The following is a 21,776-nucleotide window of genomic DNA, read 5'->3' as shown; positions in this document are numbered from 1 at the left end:
AACATTTTTTTAAAAAAAAATACTGTGATACTACAAAATATACAAGAGCTTGCTCAGCATTTTTTGTTCACACGACTGACAAGTGCCCTTCTGTTATTAGTTCATGAGCAGTGGCCAATATACTACAGAAAACCTTGAAGCTATTACATGTTGAGGATAGCAATGTATGTTAACCTGTAATCATTTGTAACAATTCATTCACTCATTTTTAAACCGTAATTTACACAAGGTTTCATTTTGGTAAAAGAAAAACGTAGAAGCCCATGATAAATATATTATAAAATGAACCCCTGAACAATTCTATGATTATTTTCTTCCTGTAGTACAATGTAATTTTCTTTGATAGCAAGGTGTCTTTTGAAAACAAAGCAACATATACTGTTCAATTATAAGGTTATGAGGAAAGCTTTAAAGCGCACTTTTCCCATAGGGCATTGTTACAGTTGGTTTGAGCTTTGCGCCGGGAATAATATTGGTTTTAGTTCAAGACGGCACCACATGTGCATTTCGGAAGGAATCCTTGTGTCATCAAAGTTTTTTTTTTTTTAAAAAAAAAAAGATTTCCATTGAGACAAAACACAAGCTCTACCATTGATCTAGAAATATGAATTTAAACTCATCACGCTCTTTTACTAATAAGCAGATCATAATTAGACAAATTCAATCATCTAGTATTTAACAACCTTTTTTTTTACCTTTGTTTTTCTCTCTGGTTGCTAATCTTCAAAAATTAAGACTTAACTTTTTTTTTCTTTTTCTTTTTTTTTTTTGCCCAACATTCTGCACAACAATCGTTCTACTCACTTAGCGTACGTCACGTCAGACATACGCATGGATTCATTGGAGAAAAGGTCAACAAAGTCCTTAAGCGGTTATTATGATAAAGATAGACTTACAAACTATGAAGAATACAATGAAAATGACATTCCTATGTCCATGGAGGAAAAGGCGCTCGTCAGAAAAATTGATTTATTTCTTATGCCCCTCGTTTGTCTGATCGATTTTTTTCAGGTATAAATAATATTCTCGATCTAGGGCAAAAGTTGTAATGAATCAATTTTAAAGTACATAGACAAAGCAACACTCACATACGCAGTTACTTTGGATTTCAATAAAGACTTGAAGTTGACAGGCTTTCAGTTTAGTTTTATTGCTTCTATCTTTTATCTAGGCTACTTATTATACCAAGTAAGTAAAAACATGTTTCTTTGAATTACTAATAATGTTTTAAAATAAAAATAGCTTCCGAATAATTACTTTTTACAAAAGGCGCCAATAAAAAAATACATTGGGTTTTTATTGTTTACCTGGGGAACTGTGATCGCCTGTACTGCTGCTTGCAATAGTTTTGCTCAGGTGGCTGCCATGAGGTTTTTACTGGGTTTCTTTGAAGCAGGTATCTACCCCGCCTTGACTCTGTTGATTAGTACATTTTATCGAAGATCAGAGCAAGCAGCAAGGTTGGGCCTTTTTTGGATTTTCAACGGCATTGCAACCATTGTTGGTGGTCTGGTCTCTTATGGTGTCGCGACAATGGGTCCATCTCATGGTCTTTCTAAATGGAGATGGTATAGATATATGATACCAAATCATGTCAGCAATTAACTGATTATGTTTATATTCAAAAGGCTTATGCTTATTCTAGGCTGTGCCACTTGTGCCACTGGTGTTCTTAGCTACTTTTTCTTGATAGACAATCCAAAATCGTCTGCGTTAAAACTTAATGCTGAACAAGAAATCCTAGTTGAAGAGCGCACACGTGATAATGCAGTTGTCAGAACAACTACAATAAAAAAAGAGCAAATATATGAAGCTTTAAAAGAAGTTAGGTTCTGGTGCTTTTGTATTTCCTGTTTTCTTATGAACTTACAAAATGGTGCGATGTCAGCATATGTTTCTCAAATTGCTCTCAATTTTGGCTTTACGGTAATGATTATCTTTTATACCATTTTGTTTCTTTCTAGAACCTCTCAATTAACATTTCACATGTATTATTATAGGGCATTCAGGCTAGCTTCATCACATTAGGTGGTGGTGCAGCGGTCATTCTGTGGATTGGTGGATCTGTACTTTTGGTACAAAGGATTAATCAAACTATATATATGATTGCAGTCCTAATGCTTATTGATGTTGTTGGTCTCATTTTGCTTTTGGTCATAACAGATGTTCGACTTAAGCTCATTGGCATTTATATTATGTGGGCTTATACAGGTGCTTATGTACTTATAGTAGCATCCATCTCAAATAATGTTACAGGATATACAAAAAAGATCTTTTATAATGGCATGTTCATGATATTTTATACAATTGGCAATTTTGTGGGTCCATTCTTGATGGTTGAAGATACCAAGCCTAGTTATGCGCCAGCTATTATCACGTACATTTGCTGTAACTTTGTCACTGCTATTCTAGTATTGATCGCAAGAATGAAAATGGCAGCTGTAAACAAAAAAAGAATATCAAATCCTTCAGCCGAAATAATAAATGTGGAAGATGACCTGACTGATGTTCAAGATCCCAACTTTCTTTATCGCCTTTAATTATCATAATCTAAATATTTAAGCATTCATTTTCTTTTGTTATATCTAATTAAAGCTTCTATAGCATGGTCGTGTCATTTCTCTTTAAAATAGAAATGTTCCTTGTGTTGCAGTAAAATCCAGCACTTTGATAATCGGAAACTTTTTTTTTTTTTTTGTGTTTATTGATTTTGCCTTTTTATACGAAAATATCCCTTTGTACAATAAAATCTGAAACATTGATTTTTATGGATAAACAGTCTAATATTTATTAAAACTCATCAGAAAGTATATGGATATAAAAGTAATACAAATGCATTACACAATTTTTGTGTTTAATTGACTGTTCTTTCGTATGAACACAATGGAATATGAAACTCTGATGACAGCTACCGAGTAGGTGCCTTCAGCCAACTTGTCTGGGTCGCAACCTTGTCACCCGCTTCATATGATTTTTCATGACCAGAATAAACCAAAGTCTTTTTCACTTGGAGTTCAGACGGTTTTAGTTTCTTTTTGAACAAAATGATAGTAGGATGTATATAAAGATGGCTCTAATGAGTTTTTTTTTATTCAGGAACCAAGAGGAAATTATAAAGTGCTAAGTGGTTTGAACTGTTTGATAATATTATCATCTCAAAGAAGAGAGTGATTTTCTGAAACTTTAATATGTGATTTGTGTATGACAACAATTTTTTAATGTTTTTACATAATCTAAAAAAAGGGAGAATTCAAAGCTATTGAATTCTAATCACATATATTATACTCTGTTTGGTATAATATATTATCTTAATGCTTTATATCTTTAGTGTCAGTCAAAAGGCCAGCATAGTTAATGATTCACAAATGAAATTTTTGGTGCAAAATGGAAATATCATTAAATACCCTGTAAGTAAATGAAGATCGACAAATTTTAATCAGCATTTTCTAAAATAAACTTTTTACGCCCATCATTGGAAATATTCAGGCGAACACTATTTGTACGCTTTTTGAATGCTATTAGTCTCCTTACCATATTATGACTCCCATATTTGCACTGTACAAACATATATTTCAAGCTGCTTTGCAGCAGCTAGCGCGTTCCAATCCGTCTCAAGTATCAGTTTAAAAATCCAACTCTTGTCTTGGTCATTGTACGTTGCATAAGCATGCTTAAGTATCATTTTTCTCATATGAATATCAATGTCGGTTGGTTCATTGATATAGCTGCATTGAGAAGGAGCATACAAACAATTGCTATGCGAATTGGCGGTTTCAAGGGCAAAGCTTCTTCATTGACAGCTTAATTCATGGGCTCTGGATGGCCATACTCGTCAACGTCATGGACTTATCACTCTTTATATATATATATAAGCATTATGTAACATCTGATATGCCATAATGCACTGAGATTTCTGGGCGAAAACAACTTTTATCTATGTCAGCATGCAAGTTCAATATTTGCGAGGGGCGACTTTGATTTTGGAAAAGAATGTACATAATAGATTGATTTGTATTATTAAATAAATATTGTTATGTAACAAAAGAAGGTAAGAGTGAACTCTGTAACTTTTCGATATTAAATAGTAATTTTATAAAGCAAGCGACAGATACAAGTATTGTTTGAACCTATTAAAATGATAAGGAAAATGTATTATTATTGTTTTACCAAAAAAGCAATGTTTACCACACGATTATTCTTTAAGATAAAAAAAAATTGTAAAAGCAAAATTAACCATGTAATCATTCATGATCTAGATTCAGCATCAGCGATGAGTTATATACTTCAATATTTGAATTACGCGACCAATTTGTTGTTCCTGCAATAGCACCCTCTTGCTCTATAAGCTGAAGGTCAGGTATCGAAATAATGGAAGAATGTGATGAAGAAGCAGGGGAAGGAGGAGAAGATGCAGATGAAAAATATAAGGAAGATTGAGCATCATCAAAGACGGTGCTTACTATTGATGGTGATTTTCTGCCGTTATTTTGTGGTTGCTGATATGCGTTGCTGGGTTCATCGAATGGAGATACCATTGAATCGGATTGGCTAGATTCCTCAGGTTGCATTATCTGTTCTTTTTCAGTACAACTACTTGAAATACTAATCGAGTCATATTTATCTTGAGTATTATCAACACTAAAATTCTCAATATCCGTATTTTTATCTGATTTTGAGTCTGCAGAATAAATTGAAGTTTTGCTGTTGTTTACAAGAACCTTGTTTGTGTTTGCTGTAATGCTAGAGTTAGCTTTGATATTCATCTGTTCTTGTACTGGAAAAGTTATATTAGGATATTGCTTAAACGGATTAAAGGGAAAACTCAGTTTCCGTATGCCATTTCTACTTAAAAGCGCAGGCTCATTAAACGATTCATCAGATTTGTTTGACCAAACGCTTTGAGTGGGAGAGGACGGATTATTAGCTTTAAATTCGGTATTTTCGGCTACATCAATCGAAAGCATATTCGGTTCTCGTACTCTTGTGGCCGTATTTGTGGAAATTCTTGAATCAGAAAACCCAGAGACTTGAGATTCCATATTGTCAACAAGCAACGAACTATTTTGAGGTGAATTGCTATAGTCGATTGGATAATTTTGTTGGTCAAATTTGCTTTTAGTAGTAGAAATATGCATCATTTGTGTACACCATGCAACTAATTCTTCTCTGGTTGAAGTACGAAAAGTAGAAACTTTCTCTCTTTGAAGAACATTAGCTCCACGCTTACAAATTTCAAATGTATGGGATCTTTCAAGCTTTTCTTCTTCATTGTAGTGCTGATATAAGTCATCCGTAACTAGATTACTTAAATCCATGTAGGGGATGATGGTTGTTGAAGGTATATAAATTGTTTTTTCTGGTGAAACTTTGTTATCCATAGTAAATTGATGAAGATACCCAGCTATTATATATAATCTCAGTTTTTGTAATAATAATTTGAATCTCTTTTCTTCTTCTTTTTACCTTGACTAAGTACATAGAATCTTTCAATAAACTGCTTCCTTACACCACTCTTTCTTTCCATTTTGCCTTTTAACAAAGTCATAACAAGCGGATTAAATTTGTTTGGGTAATTGATCTTTGTGTAATCTTTGACAGGATATTTTTCGTTTACTAGTTCTTTTTTATGGGATTCAAAGAATAGATCCCATTCATGGTCTGGTACGATTTGATTGATAACGGTTGACAATGTCTCTTTTGTGTCATCACCATAGACACCTGGAAGCAATCTTTTACAGCAAAACATAATTGTCGGTTTAGCAATTTCAATAATGCGAGCTTCAAACTCCTTAATATCCTTTTGAATAGGAACCATTAGCAATCTGAGACGGTTTTCTTCGTCAATTTCTCTTTTCAATTGTCGAAGTACATCTTTACACAAAAATAAATATACAATTCGATATCTTCAAATCATAAAGAGACTTACATAAATTTGCTAGCCATGGGTCCATATCAACTTGCCCTTTCATTTTGTCTGCTTGTTTACAACATCGATCTAAAAAATTCATCTTTCCTCGAGTCACTTCTGCTCGACGATATAATTCTTCCATAGATAATGTATTGTCCGCCTTCAGAGCCTGTATCTTTTCTTTGCATTCCTTTCGAAGTTTATGCAGATTAGGCAAATAATGATGACTTAGCAATTTGGAAAGCTCTTGCTGTTCAGCTGCCAACTTTGTATTCAACAATTTGAATTGAGCATGTATTGTCTTGATTGCATTACTTTGGGCATTTTCTCTAGTGGCTTCTTGAGCTACATTAATATCCAAGCAAACGTTTGCCTTCTGAGCATATCCTCGACCGCTCTGCTGATTAATTTTTGCCACTTCTTCGATCCAATTTGTGATGGACTTCAAAAAGATATACCAATTTTCTAAGCGATGGATAATCACATCTGCCCTATTTAGTTTAATTGCTGTCATACTGGTAGAAGTCGATAGTGAACGATCAGAAAAGCTGGATTGTGAACGTACTGTGGTAGCTTGGGGTGTATCTGCAAAAAACGTAAACCTGCTATTATCCATGATCTTAGGACTAGTGGCTGCCATGTTTGTCTGTATTGGTGTTGATATGGAAGGTGCTATGTGTGGATTGGCAGCTGAGTCAAACGAAGATGAATAAGGGAGATTTGGTGTTACATTTGAATCGTTCTTGATGCCAACCATATTGACTGTTGTGGTGCTAAACGATTTGATCAAAACATTCTTCTTTTTTTGTGAAGTGTTGTTTAAATTGAATGAGTTGCTTGGGATCGCTGAAAAGCTTCTAGATTCTTTAATGAACTCTGCCTTTTGCTTTTGCTGATATACAGATGGTGTACTGGGCAATGATGATAATTGAGGCAAAAGAATTTCAGCAAACTCATCCTCAATTAAACTTTTATCGGTTATATCAAAATGCTCTGTAAATCGGCTCTTGTATTTTGGCTGTTCTGCAACGCTTTGGACTGGTGGAGCAGCCAATATAGGCTGATTTTCTACTTTATCTTCCGCCAATGATGGTGGTTGTAGAGGAAAATAGCCATCTTGATTGTCAATTATTGAAGGAGAAGAGGATGATGCTGCTACTGAAGTAGTTGGCGACTGTGATGGAGATGATCTTTCTGAGGATGGTGTTCTCAGCTTACTCTTAGTGGGTCGAGGAGGGAGCATTGAATCACTCATATCAATTGTTTAATATTTCGCTCGTTTCTCAAAGTAAAAGAAAAAGAAAGCATGAAGTCGAAAGAGAAGAAAAAAATAATAAGCTGTTAGATCATTTTACTCAGGTTGTGCAAGTACGACGTTGACTTTGAAGGTAATTTGTTATCCTGTATTAGGGAACTTCTTATTTCAATATTTTAATGGCTGTAGACATAGTTGACAATGTATATTAGCTTTACATATATTTCCTTTTCTAGCGATGTTAAACAATAGCCTTAGCTATGACAAATGGATCTATACAATGCATGAGTGCTCATTCAAATATATGCCCATTGTTAAGGAATATCTGAGTTAAATGAGGACTTTAATTTACTTGTGTAGCGATTGCACATGAAAGACACACGCACAAGTACAAAGAAGGTCTATAATAGGTTTTTTAGCTAAAAAATTAAGCTATAATTGTTATAAAGACCTCTAGAGTTTGTCTATAAGGTCTGCTTATAAATAATATACGACACAAACCGAATTAGACAGTTTATGAATGTATTTTATCAAGCAAACCGCTTTAAACATATCTCATTTATACTTTGCACAATGCTGTCACTCCAAAGAGCTTATTTTTGTATACATATGCACTCTTACCTGTAATAGAAACATGTATACGTCAGTGAGAGATCAATAAGGTAGGTTGTATTGGTATATTTGAGAAAAAAAAAGTCTAGAATTTTGCTGTAAAATACAGGAATTTAAGTCAATGTATCACATTGCTAGGCATCAATATGAGTCTAATTGCTTTAGCGTAGTATAAATTTAAAAAGTTTATATAAATCAAATGTACATTAAATTTGCATAATTTTGCGTAGGACTGTATAGTAATAAATGTAACACTGCTAGCATATTTCTTAATTGCGCTTTTGATAAACAATTAGCAATTAGCGACCCTGGCCTATCTCAATCATTGTAGAGTGTGTTACGTGTTGCAATTCTTAATGAATGTCATATAGAATAAGAGCACGCTTGTTAAAGCTGTCTAGTTCACTTTCATTGTATACGATATCCAGAAAAGGAACACTTGCATCAGTCTGAATTTCTTGATCACTATCTGAGAAGGGACATTCACATATTGAGACTCTTGAGAGTTGACATTCACATCTGCTGGGATTTTCTCTGCTTTTTCTCTAACGCTATCTTTCTGGAGAACATTTTCAAATTGGACAATATCTTCCGTCGTTCGAAGCGCCTTTTTCCCCTTGCCTTAAAAAATCGTGACGGTTGCAATACATAATTGTTTAAAGAGACTCTATTTTCAAAATATGTCCAGTTGACGGTGGGATGACTGTAATTTAACAGTTTAGTACCAAAACAAGTTGTCATCCCCTCCTTTTTTGTTCAAATTTTGAGATTTATACAATAACAAACACTTTTTATTTCGAAGATGGAATGGATAACCTTTTCGATGAGCATAGTGAAAAAGCTTATGATCTCATGGAAGGCGTCTTGACCGAGATTACGGACCCAAATATTGTGTTTGAAACAATAACAAGCAGACAGATTTATTTAGCTAATAAGCCCCCTAAAAAAATGTTGTGGAGAAAGAGGCGAAGGAAACAAAGACTTTAGACGCTAAGCATGCTAAATTAGCAGTTTATAACACTTATACAGACAAACAAAGAAAGTATTTTATAGATAGAATGATTGAAAATCCTGAAGAGAAAGGAAACATCGCTCAATTTTTCAAATAGCTTTTGATTAACCCGCGTACTGTGGAAAGGTGGTGAAAAACATAAGAAAAGACAGGAGAGATACCCTATGAAAAATCAAAAAATAATAGTGGTCCAAAAAGCACTCTTACTGCGGAACATGAGGACTATATTAAGAGTTTACTAGATGACGATTCTCAGGTCTTTGCTGACGACATTATAGAAAAGTTGTCTAAATAGTTCCAGGACTCTTCTATATCAAAGTCGCAGCTTAATCATCATTTGAGAAATACTATGCAGATTACCGTTAAAAATCTTCATTTTGAAGTCGAAGCCAGAAACTTTATTGACAATCTGGAGACAAGGCATGTGTAATTTATGAACTAGAAGGACAAAGATCTGAACTACACAAAAAGTTGCGTATCTATCGATGAAGCCGGATTTCATATCAATATGAGAAGCAGTTAGACTAGATCACCAGCTGCATTAAAAACACCAAAAACAAGAGTAACTTCACACTCAGTTACTGGTGCTATCCATTCGTCTGTCCCACTCCATGACGTTTTGAAGAAGCCTCTTCCCAAATCTGCAACAGAAATCACCGCTAAAAAGAAGAGAAAGGGGTAACAGTGGAAAGAAGAAAGCCGTAGCTGAGGCCAACGACGAAGCTGCCCCGGAGAATGATGTCATTGTAATTGATGTAAAGTCAACACCAAAAGGTACAACACCTGCCCATTTTATTAAGTTTATTAATGAGCTCCTTGATATAATGTATGAGGATGAGACTTTAGAGGTTAGACATTTAACGATGGATAGTGCTAGCATTCGTAAATCGAAACCGATGATTCGAAAGATCGAAGCTAGAGGTTATAGAGTAGTGCATTCCCCTTTTACTCGCCTGAGCTAAACCATATTGAGCAGCTTTGGTCTTTAGGGAAAGGAAAGATGAAGCGCCACCGCTTGATGAAAGAGGAGAATCTATCTTCTAGAATAAGTGACACTTGTAATGGCGTTCACTTTAGCAATTTTTATGGCTTATACCACCATTCCAAACGACAAGTTTTATTTTAATAATATTATATGAAAAAAAAAATTATTATCTTTGTCTAGGAGGAAGAGAAGCAGAGCTCTCATCAACATCACTGATGTTGGCAACAGATTTCTTCATGGCGTCTTCCATTTTACTCAATATATGCATACGCATACCAGACTTGATCTTGCCCATTTTCTGCTGATAGATGCTGTTAAACGAGTTGTGATATTTCTGAATATTTTCAAGATATTCAGCAAGACGAAAGTTTTCTCCTTCATCAATATCGTAGCTGTCTTCAACATCTGGCAAGTCATCAGAAAGTGGCTCAACCAAGGAAAAGCACAGAGAAAGGAATTCGTGTAATACGACTTGTCAAGAAGATATGCTTGCAAAGCTTAGCAGTATCCGAACAGGAACAAGCACTAATGCAATTGTCAACTACTTTTACAATGTATTTGCTATCGCTGGTAAAGGAATCGCACGAAAAGTTCTAATAACAAAAAGAATTACTGCTTAATATACTAGTATGATATGCCAGATACTACAATACTTCAAATCATCACTCATGTTGGTGATATTGTTAGTGTTCATATTATCTGTGGTTTTTATCAAGACGCGTTATGAGGGAAATGTGAAAAAGTTTATTCTCTGAAAATATTACGATTGTTTTCAAATACTTGTGACTAGCATTTATCGTTGGCCATTGAGATTTATTCCAGCCTGACTGTGTCGGACTTTTTTACTGGAAAGAAACAAAGTCACAATACCACAAAAGACACAATTTTTTTTATCTTTGTTTTTTTTGATAAAATTTACAGTTAATCATGGCCACACCTCGTCAAAAAAGAGCAAGAAGAAGCACAAATAAGAACACAAGAAGAGTTGCGGATAGACATAGAAAGAGAGTTACGATTACAGTGAGTAATTGAAGTCGGGAAAGCACATTTTGTGCTTGAATCTAAATTGATCAACATTGTAGGGAAATGCTATCATTAAAGCAAACTGGGACAAAAAATTAACTTTGAGACAAAAGTGAGTTGATTGTTGCTTAGTTTAAAGAAAGATCAACTAATTATCTGTAATAGCTATGCTAAATTAGGATTATTGACTTCATTAAATGGCCAAACAGGAGGATCGGAAAAGAAGATGCCTGAAGAGTCAGTAGCCGAACAGGAACCTATTGACCTCAAAGAATTAACAGAAGAAGAAATCGAAAAATTAAAAAAGACACTGGGACCAGGTGAAGGTATCATCCAACGTGATGATGAAGGCAATGTTGTACGTGTGATTGTGGGTGAAGCAAAGAGTCATGATGAAATCTTGGATGCTGAAGTGGAGCCTGTGGAGGCCAAGACAGACGTTGTTCGCCAACTGGAAGAACAGGCGGCCAATGCTTTTCATCGTGAGAAATATCAATCCGGCTTTGAAACACATTGGATTCAGAAGTTGATTGATAAACATGGAGATGACTATAAAGCTATGTTTTGGGATAAAGAATTGAATGTGAACCAACATACTGCAGCACAATTAAAAAAGAAGTGTGAAAAGTACCTCGAAAAGCATCAATAAATAGATATACTGTTTTTATTATTCATAGACATATTTATACATTAAAACCAACACCATCCACTACTCTTCTATGTTCGATTTCATGCTCTGCACTGTAATCAATGTGAACAAAGGCTCTTTCTACATTTTCCATTAATTCCAATGCATCTTGTAATGCTTCTCCAATATCGTGAGCTTCTCTTAATGGACAATCAGGTGGTAAGATAATGTCCACTTCAACCAACAATCTATCCCCGATGTAATATGCTCTGACTGTATCGACAGCTGTAATCTTTTTAGAAAATCTGTATGCCATATAAGTTAACTGTTTAATATCATCAGCACTTGCTGCCTGTCCAGTCAATCTTCTTATATTTTCTATTTTGTTATTAGTGATGTATTTTCAAAAAATACTCTTAGGATAACTTACCAACGAGGACGCTCATCCACTCTTGAATAACATAAATAGATAATACAATAGCTCCAAGAGGATCCAACCAATTCCAACCCATCCAGTTTCCAATTAGAGGGAACAAGGTACTAGCAATTGTAAAGACTACATCGTTTTCATGATCATAAGCTAGTGCTTCTACGCTAGAGCTACCCTTGATTGATCTACACCATACCCAAAGTGCAGCTTTGATGACAACGTTGACACCCAGCACAATCAAGGCATTCAAGCTAAGATCGATATCTTCTGGGACAGAGCCATTTGTCAATTTTTGGATAGAAGTGAGGAGAACTTGAGAGAATGATGTCGTAATAACAACAGCGAATACGACAATACCTAGCGGTTCCATCCGTGATTTTCCTACTGGATACGAATAATAATCCTTTTGCCGAATGATACGCACTGTGAAAAAGATGATAGCATTACTCACGATATCCAAAAAACTTTCAAATGCAGAGGCCAAGAGGGCCATGGAGCCCGAGAACCATGCGAGGATGATTTTGGTAAGAAAGAGGGCGACGTTAGCAAAGAAGGAGAGGTTTATAGCTAAATGGATAATCCACATCGGTGACTTTTCTCCTGATTCAGGCGTGGTTGATCTACTGGTGGATAATAAGGGCTGTGTCTCGTCTGGAGTAACACCAGCAAAGCCACGCTCTTCGTCTGCCAAAATAGTGCCGTAATTGTGCGGTAAAGACATTTCTCCTTTTTCTAACGAATTGATTACTTTGTCGACATGAACAAATCTTGATATCATTGAATTTTGATGCTAAGATATGCAACTAAGTAAATACAGATAAAGACAATAGATTATATATGCTTTTACTTCATAAAACTTCCGAATCTTTTTATTCTTAATAGATTTTAAGTGTTCTTCATTTGTTCTAAATGATTCAAAGTGCACTGGTGGAGGAATGACTTCATTTGCTATAGCAATTGAGGAGCCTTTATGGCTTAGTCTTCTTATTGAGCTTCTATCATCAATACTAATAGTCATTTTAATAGAAAAAATAGGGGGAAGACAGTAAGAAAAGAAAAAGCAGTAAGAAAGTCAATTGCTTTGATTTTTTAAGCTTTCTTTTTTTTTTTTTTTTTTTTTTTGAAACTCAATGATAACAATCTTTTTCACAAAGTACATTTCTCCTTCCCCTTTTTATAAAAAGAATTTGATTACTCAAAAAATGAAAAAAAGACCAACTTAATTTATTTGCATACTAGACAATGACCTGTATTTGCTTTAAATTGCATTAAAGGATAAGTTTCAAGTTGAGTTGATACAGACAACGTAATAATCAATTGATGAAACTGTTACTCAAATGTTCCACTTTTTGTTACCAAAATTTGTTTCACACACACAAGTAGGAAGGTATTAAACAAAAAAAAAAAAGATCACAGTTGCATTTGTTTCTTTTTATGGGTTAGACTTGATATGGCAATTACTTTTTTTTTTTTTTACAAAATCTAAACTGAATACTTTAAAAGGAACATAGGCACACCCTATTCTGTTTTCAACATATAAGAAGACCATTTTGTGCTTCAAATAAAACTGCACGTCGCAGAATTATATTGTACAATGCTTACTGTGCCAATTTGCGAGTCTCTACATATCAATCTGGAAAACTGCTATTTTGGAAATACGTAACAGCAATTTGAAAAAAGAAAAATTGCGTATCCAAATTGCGGATGAAGCATATTCTTCTTTCTGTCTCATAACCTATTTGCACAGCTCGTGACATATAATTAGAAAGATTAGGAAACAGTGCCATGTGTTATAAAAATGGACAATGCGGATAAAAGAGGTTCATCAAGTGGTGACTACCTTCAGCGGAACAACGCCACCAGCTAACGCATGGTTTTATTTGCTTGCAACTTCTACCCTTTAATAACCACCCTTCTTTCACAATCAAAGTTGTTAAAACAGGCATTGAGCTCCTGCCAATCAAGAAAGCACCTGTAGTCAACAACCTTCGAATTAAAGGCTTGCAACTAATTAAATTAACCATTGCGCCCATCCTCTTTCCCTCTTCTTTTTCTGCTAATAATACCGTATATATTAGTAAACTAAAGAATAACATAGTTTGTACCAATCTATAAAAAAGATACTCTTCAGATCATACAAACTACAATCTAATTAATCTAACCTCTGTTTTAGGAGGATACTGGGATATTGTCCCAAGCATCCATGACAACTTGAAGCTCTTTCATGAAACATTGCCTAATCATGTTTCAGAGAATGTAGTGGTTCATCAAATCAAGTGCTGTGTTTAAGATATGCTACATCTCCAAATCATGTTACTACATTGCGAATTTTCTGGCATTTATAAACGTAAGTTCAACTTATGACACAGCTGATAGACGTATCATCTAGCGGTTATTGACAGATACTGTGACACCAACGTTCTTGGGTTTTTTGCTGAATCTCTTTGATGATGCCTTTATCAAATTCTTATTCGTATTGCGTCAACAACCTTTCTTGTATACTTCTTTTTCGCTCTGTCAATAATGATAACCTTCTTTACAGCTGGTTTATGCAAACATGCGATTCTCATTAGTATTTCTGATTCCTTACACTTGTTGAACAAATGTTGATTTCACAGTTAGCTCCTAGGATACAGATGGAATCCGGCAAATTATGTAACCTTGAAGCCTTGAACGACATGCCCACCCCCACACTGTACAATTAACCCATTCCAAATCAGGCTGTCTTTTTCTACCTGGAAATTTCTTTCAAACCTACTGGCCTATTCAGCCCTTTAAAACTTGTCTGTCATAATACTAGCAAAGTCAGCGAGATCATGCAGTTCGGATTCAGCTCTAGTGGCTTCTCCAACCTTTCCCCTGCCATCTTTACCAACAAATTGTCCGTCCGCAAATGGAATACCACTTGACAATCATTTGTCCCATTAATATCTATCATCGACTACAAGAATCTGCCCAAAACAACTCTTTATAGTGTATCTATGATGCTTTGTCTTCTGTGTATACAAAGGTAATCCGTCATCTTGTATGTATTCCCATTATGGAAGAGCGCTCCCATATCCTTCAAGCCAAGTTCATTTTATACTCATCAGCTCTACCTAATGTCACCTTCTTGTCTCATTACCTTCCGTTTCCCAATCATGCAACTCACCTCAATGGTTCAAGCTGTTCATCACTCTTCTTAATCATGTTTTGCCTTCTCCTATCGTGTAAATGGCCTTGGACGATTTTCGCTTGTACAAATCAGCCTATTTGCATAATAACTTTATCTCTGTCTTAACTGATCAATATCCTTTGCTTTTTTTTTTAATCTCTAATTTGAGTATTGTCTCTATCTATTGACACCCAGATTGGCTACTTAGAGGATCTTTCTGACAGTGTACTACTGCCAATCTCACTGCCTGGTTAAACAACAAGGTGACCACTCTCTACAGATGCATCTTTGGCTCCACCTTCCTCCTTCTGTTCAAGATCCAGTGTCTCACATCCTCAAAAACCTTTCGAAAGCTCTATCCAGGCAAGATTCAGCTCAATACTGGTTCTTCAACTGGCCTATTCTCTGTCGCTAGCTCTCTGATGTTGATGCCATGAACCTTTCCCTTCTCTTCTAATAAATACTCACCTGCACCCTCCTTTTTTCAATTGGATCAACAATACAAAAATAAATTAAATTCACTCCTTTACACTATCTTATGTTCCCTCTCGATCCTAAAGGGGTTTTGTTTAGCTCCTTATACTTTATTGAAATTGAACTGGTCTAGGCAACTAAGGTGTACAACTTCCTGTTCACATTTAAGACCGGATGAAAATAAAGTTTTTTAGGAAAAAAAAAAAAAAAATGATGCGCGAATTCAATCGCAAAACATTGTAATAAAGATATTTTTACTTATGAGACAAGCTAAAGGCGTCTAAGCAAGTCGTAATGACTGCCACGACAATTTCCATTCCAATCAACCAAATGACAATCCATTCGAGCTGTTCCCCATGAGAACTGTTCAAGTGATCCTTCAACATCTCTAACAAGTCACTGATGACTTCTACACGTTGATTCAAAAGTTCTACACGTTGAGATATTTCTAAATAACCACGCATGGCTGTATACAAGGGTTCTAACGTAGGTTCAGACCAAAATATTTCAGGTGTATCCAAGATGTTGGACACCAAATTGACATTGATTCGCATGATAAATAATTGTCCAATTTTTTTTGTGATAGCAGTTCTTTTTTATTTATTATATATCAGCACATGCTTTTACATATTTCGTGCTTACCTTGATAGTTGAATATTACCACTTTCTGCCATGACTTGAGGTATATATTTTGTCTCATTAATCGTATCATCAATCAATCGTTCAAACAAAGTCATTTTGACACTTTGAGCAATTGCATGCGCAATAGTTAATTTTACAAGATAGTTGGTTGGATTACGAAGGGTGATGATATCGTTATATATACGTGGTTGATAAGATTCATTGTAATAATAATGAAATTCTTCTGTTTCTATATCATCAGGTTCTATTACACATTGTAAGTGATTATTTATACTGTATGGTTTCTATTACCTAACTTCTCCTCTTCAAACGGTTCAAGTAATTTAAGTACTCTTTGTTCATCTTTAAAACTCATTCCCCAAAATACGACAACACCATAATCAAACAAGAATATTTCTGGTAACCTTGTGTTCTTTGATGCATCTTCATGGTGATGTGGTGGTGATACAGGATATGTCAATGCAAATGGTGTATAAAGGCTATTGCACAAGTCAGTAGAATGTATTAAATAAGGCAGAGATAGACAAACCATTCATCAAATCTTTTAGGAGCAGTTCCATTTGTTTTCTTTTTAGATTGAAGGTATTTGGTCAACTCATTCATTCGATAGGCTCTTGTACATTTTATCAGCGGATATACATGTCACATCAAAATTATACACTTACGAAGCAGTACAATAAGCTGTCATTCTAGATAGCTGACTTCTATCCATCTTATTCAGCATCTCAGCTTCTTCTCTGGCCATGCCGTGAGGTATTTTAGCCAGTTGTGTATAGACGTCCATAGGCTCGTCATGATCAACCCACTGATGTTCACTGTCTTCGGGAAATAGCTTTAGTTTTTGTGAAATCTTGGTGGTTCTCATGGGTTGCTTGGGTTTGGTGTTTCTTATGCCCTTTTCCACAAATGTGTTGTACTGAGCAGTATTGATGGCATCTAAAAGCGGCACATTGGATTCTTGCTGCTTTAATTGAGACATTCTCTTTTTATAAATTAAAAAAAAAAAAAAACGTTTTTAATTTTTAGGGTCCAATGACATAATAATGTATTACAAAGCCGACAACATCCATGCTGTTTTCTTTTTTAAGTAAAGTTTTCGTTTCTTCCTCTACTTGTTTCTCTTCTTTTCTTTCTTTTAAAAAGTTAATCAATAGGATCCTCTGCAAATTACTTGAGAAACAGTGACAAAAATAGATCTTCATTACAATAAAAGAATAAAACTTTTTTTTATTAATATTTACAAACTAGTAATCCTTTGCTTCTCTTTCTTGAATATGTCTTTGTCTTGAACGCAAAAATAATTCTTTCAACGTTTTGCCATTTTGCATACGAGGATCAGTTCGTTCATTTAAGAAATAAGCTAATGTACCAACAGTAAGGGAGAAGGCAATATCCCCGTATCTTTTTTTTTGTGAGTTCAATATTTCATGGAATATAATGTTTCAAGCTTACTTTGATATAAGATATTCGTATCTTATAGGGGCTGACATTATGAACAAAAATAAAATAAAATAAAATAAAATAAAAGAGTATGAAAAAAAGCCAGTTATGCTTAAGGTGTGCAAGGGATCGGTGATTGAATAGCAAGAAATTACCAACACGTTTAAACGATGGTTTTACTGAGCAAAATCAGAATTGGATTTTCTAGGTTGAAGATAGCAAACCACCAATGATTTCATTGTTAAGGGCAGATAGTAGAAATGACACCATAGTAAGTCTGAGAAATATAGGTGAAATGAAGTTGCTTTGGAGTGGTCAGTAATGCGGTGTTGTATGATGTTTGGCAAGGACCTGTTCACGTAGACTGAAATTGTGTTGCCAAAGAAAAGATCGCGAGTATATTGAATGAGTTCTTTTTTAGAAGACTAAGTCTTGTCAGTACTACACACAACTATTTAGGGTATATTTATTCGTAGGTTTCTCGTTTATCCAATACTATTCGCGAGCCATCTAGTCTTGGCTCTGGCTTAGACGAATCTTCTATGATCAATCAACAATGGAGACTGTGGTTGCCTATAAATTTATTGTGAATGGAATCTGTTTGAAAGCGATTAATTAGTTTTGATGAGTATCTTTTGCTATTTATGATTCTTGTAAATATTTTGCAACCAATGTTTACCAGTTACTGAGACTTGAATTAAGTAAAAAATTAAAATCAATAGGAAATCATGGTTGTTGTATCTATAAATGGTATGTTTAACAAAGACTTGGTAGAAACCAAGGAGTCATAAAGTAAGAGTAATTAACATATTGTGAAAAGGTTGTGAACAGAAAACAAAAGCGTAGAGAGCCACCAGTTGCTAGAATGAACGAGCTTTGCATGCCGAGAATAGCCAATTTTTAAAATCTAAACAAGTATCTGGCAAATGTCTTTTTATCTTAGTGTTATTCTTGAGTGAAAAAGACCTTGACCATAAATAGCCAAGATAGACTGGATATTTTCAAAAAGTGAACAAGTTGGAAATCTTTTGGTTATTGTGGTATTCTTTTCCAAGGATTTAGATGTTTATAATTGGGACTTTTTTATTATTTGTTCTATAACTTTTTTTTCCTTTATACAATGGATTTCCTCTTGATCTTTGATGGTAAGGAACAATTTAGATATTTAATCATGTTCATAGATTTTCTCATTTTCCTACAACTTTTCCTTTAAAAATCTTAAAATAAACAGTAAAGGAGATGGAAACAAGGCTGCGTGGGAGAGGATGAAAAGATTGAGGGATTTAAAAAAATTTGTAGAAATCAACAACAAAATAAGCTTAATCCACCTTCCTTTACAAATCAATTACAATTATCATCCATTATGGTTATAGAATAATTAAAGACAAAGTATAAATCCCTTTTGTTATCTTTGGATGACTTTTATATGTCCAATGGAGACAAAAGAATATCAGGTGAGAAAAAAAAAAGGGATCGCATGAAAAAAGGCCCCACAATTTCCTTATAAAAAGGCATGCCACTTTTGTTACGAGTTAAATAAGGATACCTTGGAAACCAAAAGTGACTTATGATAGGCTCATAAAATATACTGTGATCTCTAATAGACAGAGAATAAAAGTAGTATTAACATAGTTTATTTACAATAGCTTTCTTTCATTCATCATCTGTTGTCGAAGTTCATCAGCATGGATACATCCATGATCAATAGGAAATAAACCAGTAACGACTTCAGCTAAAGGAGATTGCTGTCTTTCTTGTCGTTGTTTTATTTCTTTATATTGTTCTTGTTCATGCTGTTGTTCATGTTCACGCTGTTGCTCTTGTTCTTCATGAGCTAAGCTTGACCTTCTTTTTTCTTTATTCTTCTTCTCTTGACGTTCATGTACCACATCTTTTACAAACCCTGCCACATCTTTCACATAGCCTACTACACCTAACTTTTCAGGTGATAAACTGTGTTGACCTGTTCTATTTTCTTGTTCTTCTTGGGGATGAGGTGTATGAATAACGTGGGTTTGCTGATAGGGTTTTTTTTCGGGTGCGATAGCTGTTTGTACAGGAATGTGTTGAGGAATATCTTTATTCATTTTTTTTCTTTGTTTAATAAAAAAAAGAAAGAGTTGCTGTACGTGCTTTATTTATGCCTTTTTTCTTCGTATTCATGCAGCCTACTTGTTCTTTTTTTAGTCTATTTTTTAAATTCAGAATAATTTTACCCAATTTCCCAGAAATTATATCATCCGTTTAGTTGACGACGGATGACAGAGACAAGGTTATTCAAATCATACAATGGCTTTTGAACAATATGGCTTACAATAACTGATGACGTAATAGACTCACAGTATTATTAACTTTTTCATTCTTATAAACAATTGCTTTATAACAGAAAAGGAAAATATGATTGTAAGTTGATCGACAAGAAACTATTTCGTTCTCTCTTTTTGTCATATTTCTCACATTTCTTATATAAATTTAATTTTTCGGATAAAAGTTTGATTTAAATACAAGTAAATTTATTATATAAATATCAATCGCATTACCGCAATTATTTAATTACAGTCAATCATGAACAAAAACATATAATTCCGCAGTGATCATCAATTAAAGAACTGAGTATCGATGCCATAAGTAAAGTCGTACATTATTATTTTACCGAGATTTGAACAGCAAATGATTCTTCCAAAATCAAATTGTAAATTTAATATTCTACTTGTCATCATCAGTAATCATTCTTATCAAATCACCAGCTTACCTTCCTAAATTCACACCATTTAAACTTTTTAACAAGACACCATTCTCTAAAGCCCAAATCTTTAAGCTTCCATCATAGCTTCCACTCACTATTGTTTTTGATTGGTTGTCTAATTGTATTGCACGCACAAGATCAGAATGACTCGTCAATGTCCGAACACATTCACCCGTCAGCGAATCCCATATTTTGATTGTCTGATCGCATGAGCCACTAATAATGTACTTGCCATCATATTCTACACAAGCAATACCTCTACTGTGTGAATCTAATGTTCTCAGACATTCACCGGTATTCTATAAGATGGTTACCATCAAATAACACAAACGTATTTTATGCCTACCATGTCCCAAATCTTTATTGTCTTGTCGCCCGAAGCAGATACTACTCGATCATCTTTAAATTGTACAGCATTCACAGCTGCTCGATGACCTCGAAGTATCAGATGCGTCTCTGCGTTCCCATCAGAATCAAGGTGCCATATACGTACTGTTCTATCTTTTGAACAACTCACAAGCACATTATCCTTAAATTTCACGTTAAATACACTTTCTTGATGCCCACGCAACACATTGACTTCATCTCCCGTACGCATATCCCAGACAATCAGCACCGCATCACTTCCACCACTAATCAAGTATCGATCATCAAATTGTAAGCAAAGTACGCTTCCTATATGACCTTCAAAGGTACGTATTAAAAGACCGGTATGAATATCCCACATCTTGATCTGTCGATCTCGACTGCCAGTGACGAGATAAGATGTGTTGAATTGCAAGCAATAGATGCCACCATTATGAGGATTGGAGCAAAATTCTTGTACTTTGTATCTTCCCTCACGCCATCTTTTTTCGATCGTCAACCGATTCCGGTAAAGTCGTTTCCAATTAATATATCTTGTGTCAGTTGCATCTTTGTAATGGTAGATGGGTGTCTCATCAAATCGAGTCTTTCGTCGGGGTCGATTCATAAAGATGTTACTGAGTGATCCTCTTTTGAGTGGTTGTGATCTTGAGGAAGAAAAAACATGTTCTGGTGAGATGAGATCTTTGTACCGTGTTTGTGGTTGTAATGGGTTAGTAGACAACACCTTGAATGGTTTTAATCGAGGTACAAGATGAGGTATGAATGTGTTACTGATACTCTTTGGTACTATCCTCTGTACCAAATAGCTTTCAATGGCTTCTTCATTAAATGACCAACCGGATTGGATGTAAAGATCTTTCCAAAGCTGTTGATCTTGTATTATCTTGTTCCATTTAGATGAAACATATGATAGATGAACTATTGTTTTTATATCTAAATAATATAAAATAGAAAGCTTAATCTCATATGGCAAATTCTAATAGAGATTCATGAGCTTTTCTTTAATGTATTCATTTAAATATTACTGTAATATAATCTTTATCAACTAAAGGTGATAATCGATGAACTACTTTTGATGTAATTGAAGTAGGCATATGT

The 21,776-nt window shown here is 34.6% G+C and overlaps 9 protein-coding genes across 9 annotated transcripts; 2 read left to right on the top strand and 7 right to left on the bottom strand.

The window, feature by feature from the left end:
* Nucleotides 1–1,365: 1,365 nt before the first annotated feature.
* Nucleotides 1,366–2,540, top strand: RO3G_02157 (uncharacterized protein; the record flags this gene model as incomplete). The annotated part of the gene is made up of 3 exons (XM_067656748.1): nt 1,366–1,568; nt 1,629–1,926; nt 2,001–2,540. The coding sequence occupies 3 exons, from the start codon at nt 1,366–1,368 to the stop codon at nt 2,538–2,540; spliced, it is 1,041 nt and encodes a 346-aa protein (XP_067512849.1).
* Nucleotides 2,541–4,241: 1,701 nt separating this feature from the next.
* On the bottom strand, nt 4,242–7,163 carry RO3G_02156 (uncharacterized protein; the record flags this gene model as incomplete). Its single annotated transcript, XM_067656747.1, has 3 exons — nt 4,242–5,401; nt 5,464–5,871; nt 5,927–7,163. 3 exons carry the CDS (start codon nt 7,161–7,163, stop codon nt 4,242–4,244), a joined length of 2,805 nt encoding a protein of 934 aa, XP_067512848.1.
* Nucleotides 7,164–9,938: 2,775 nt separating this feature from the next.
* Nucleotides 9,939–10,067, bottom strand: RO3G_02155 (uncharacterized protein; the record flags this gene model as incomplete). The annotated part of the gene is made up of 1 exon (XM_067656746.1): nt 9,939–10,067. The coding sequence occupies one exon, from the start codon at nt 10,065–10,067 to the stop codon at nt 9,939–9,941; it is 129 nt and encodes a 42-aa protein (XP_067512847.1).
* Nucleotides 10,068–10,699: 632 nt separating this feature from the next.
* RO3G_02154 (uncharacterized protein) lies at nt 10,700–11,444 on the top strand (the record flags this gene model as incomplete). The annotated part of the gene is made up of 3 exons (XM_067656745.1): nt 10,700–10,792; nt 10,855–10,907; nt 10,961–11,444. The coding sequence occupies 3 exons, from the start codon at nt 10,700–10,702 to the stop codon at nt 11,442–11,444; spliced, it is 630 nt and encodes a 209-aa protein (XP_067512846.1).
* A 395-nt stretch (nt 11,445–11,839) lies between these two features.
* Nucleotides 11,840–12,871, bottom strand: RO3G_02153 (uncharacterized protein; the record flags this gene model as incomplete). The annotated part of the gene is made up of 2 exons (XM_067656744.1): nt 11,840–12,643; nt 12,701–12,871. 2 exons carry the CDS (start codon nt 12,869–12,871, stop codon nt 11,840–11,842), a joined length of 975 nt encoding a protein of 324 aa, XP_067512845.1.
* Nucleotides 12,872–14,627: 1,756 nt separating this feature from the next.
* Nucleotides 14,628–15,042, bottom strand: RO3G_02152 (uncharacterized protein; the record flags this gene model as incomplete). The annotated part of the gene is made up of 2 exons (XM_067656743.1): nt 14,628–14,757; nt 15,005–15,042. The coding sequence occupies 2 exons, from the start codon at nt 15,040–15,042 to the stop codon at nt 14,628–14,630; spliced, it is 168 nt and encodes a 55-aa protein (XP_067512844.1).
* Nucleotides 15,043–15,735: 693 nt separating this feature from the next.
* Nucleotides 15,736–17,102, bottom strand: RO3G_02151 (uncharacterized protein; the record flags this gene model as incomplete). The annotated part of the gene is made up of 4 exons (XM_067656742.1): nt 15,736–16,072; nt 16,124–16,367; nt 16,415–16,602; nt 16,789–17,102. The coding sequence occupies 4 exons, from the start codon at nt 17,100–17,102 to the stop codon at nt 15,736–15,738; spliced, it is 1,083 nt and encodes a 360-aa protein (XP_067512843.1).
* A 2,098-nt stretch (nt 17,103–19,200) lies between these two features.
* Nucleotides 19,201–19,650, bottom strand: RO3G_02150 (uncharacterized protein; the record flags this gene model as incomplete). The annotated part of the gene is made up of 1 exon (XM_067656741.1): nt 19,201–19,650. The coding sequence occupies one exon, from the start codon at nt 19,648–19,650 to the stop codon at nt 19,201–19,203; it is 450 nt and encodes a 149-aa protein (XP_067512842.1).
* Nucleotides 19,651–20,269: 619 nt separating this feature from the next.
* Nucleotides 20,270–21,772, bottom strand: RO3G_02149 (uncharacterized protein; the record flags this gene model as incomplete). The annotated part of the gene is made up of 4 exons (XM_067656740.1): nt 20,270–20,294; nt 20,349–20,608; nt 20,656–21,543; nt 21,704–21,772. The coding sequence occupies 4 exons, from the start codon at nt 21,770–21,772 to the stop codon at nt 20,270–20,272; spliced, it is 1,242 nt and encodes a 413-aa protein (XP_067512841.1).
* Between the last annotated feature and the right edge of the window lie 4 nt (nt 21,773–21,776).

Source organism: Rhizopus delemar, genomic scaffold, assembly GCF_000149305.1.
Source record: "Rhizopus delemar RA 99-880 supercont3.1 genomic scaffold, whole genome shotgun sequence".
Taxonomy (NCBI): Eukaryota; Fungi; Mucoromycota; class Mucoromycetes; order Mucorales; family Rhizopodaceae; genus Rhizopus; species Rhizopus delemar.
Note: the sequence above shows the minus strand (reverse complement) of the source record. Positions and strands in the feature narration are given on the sequence as shown.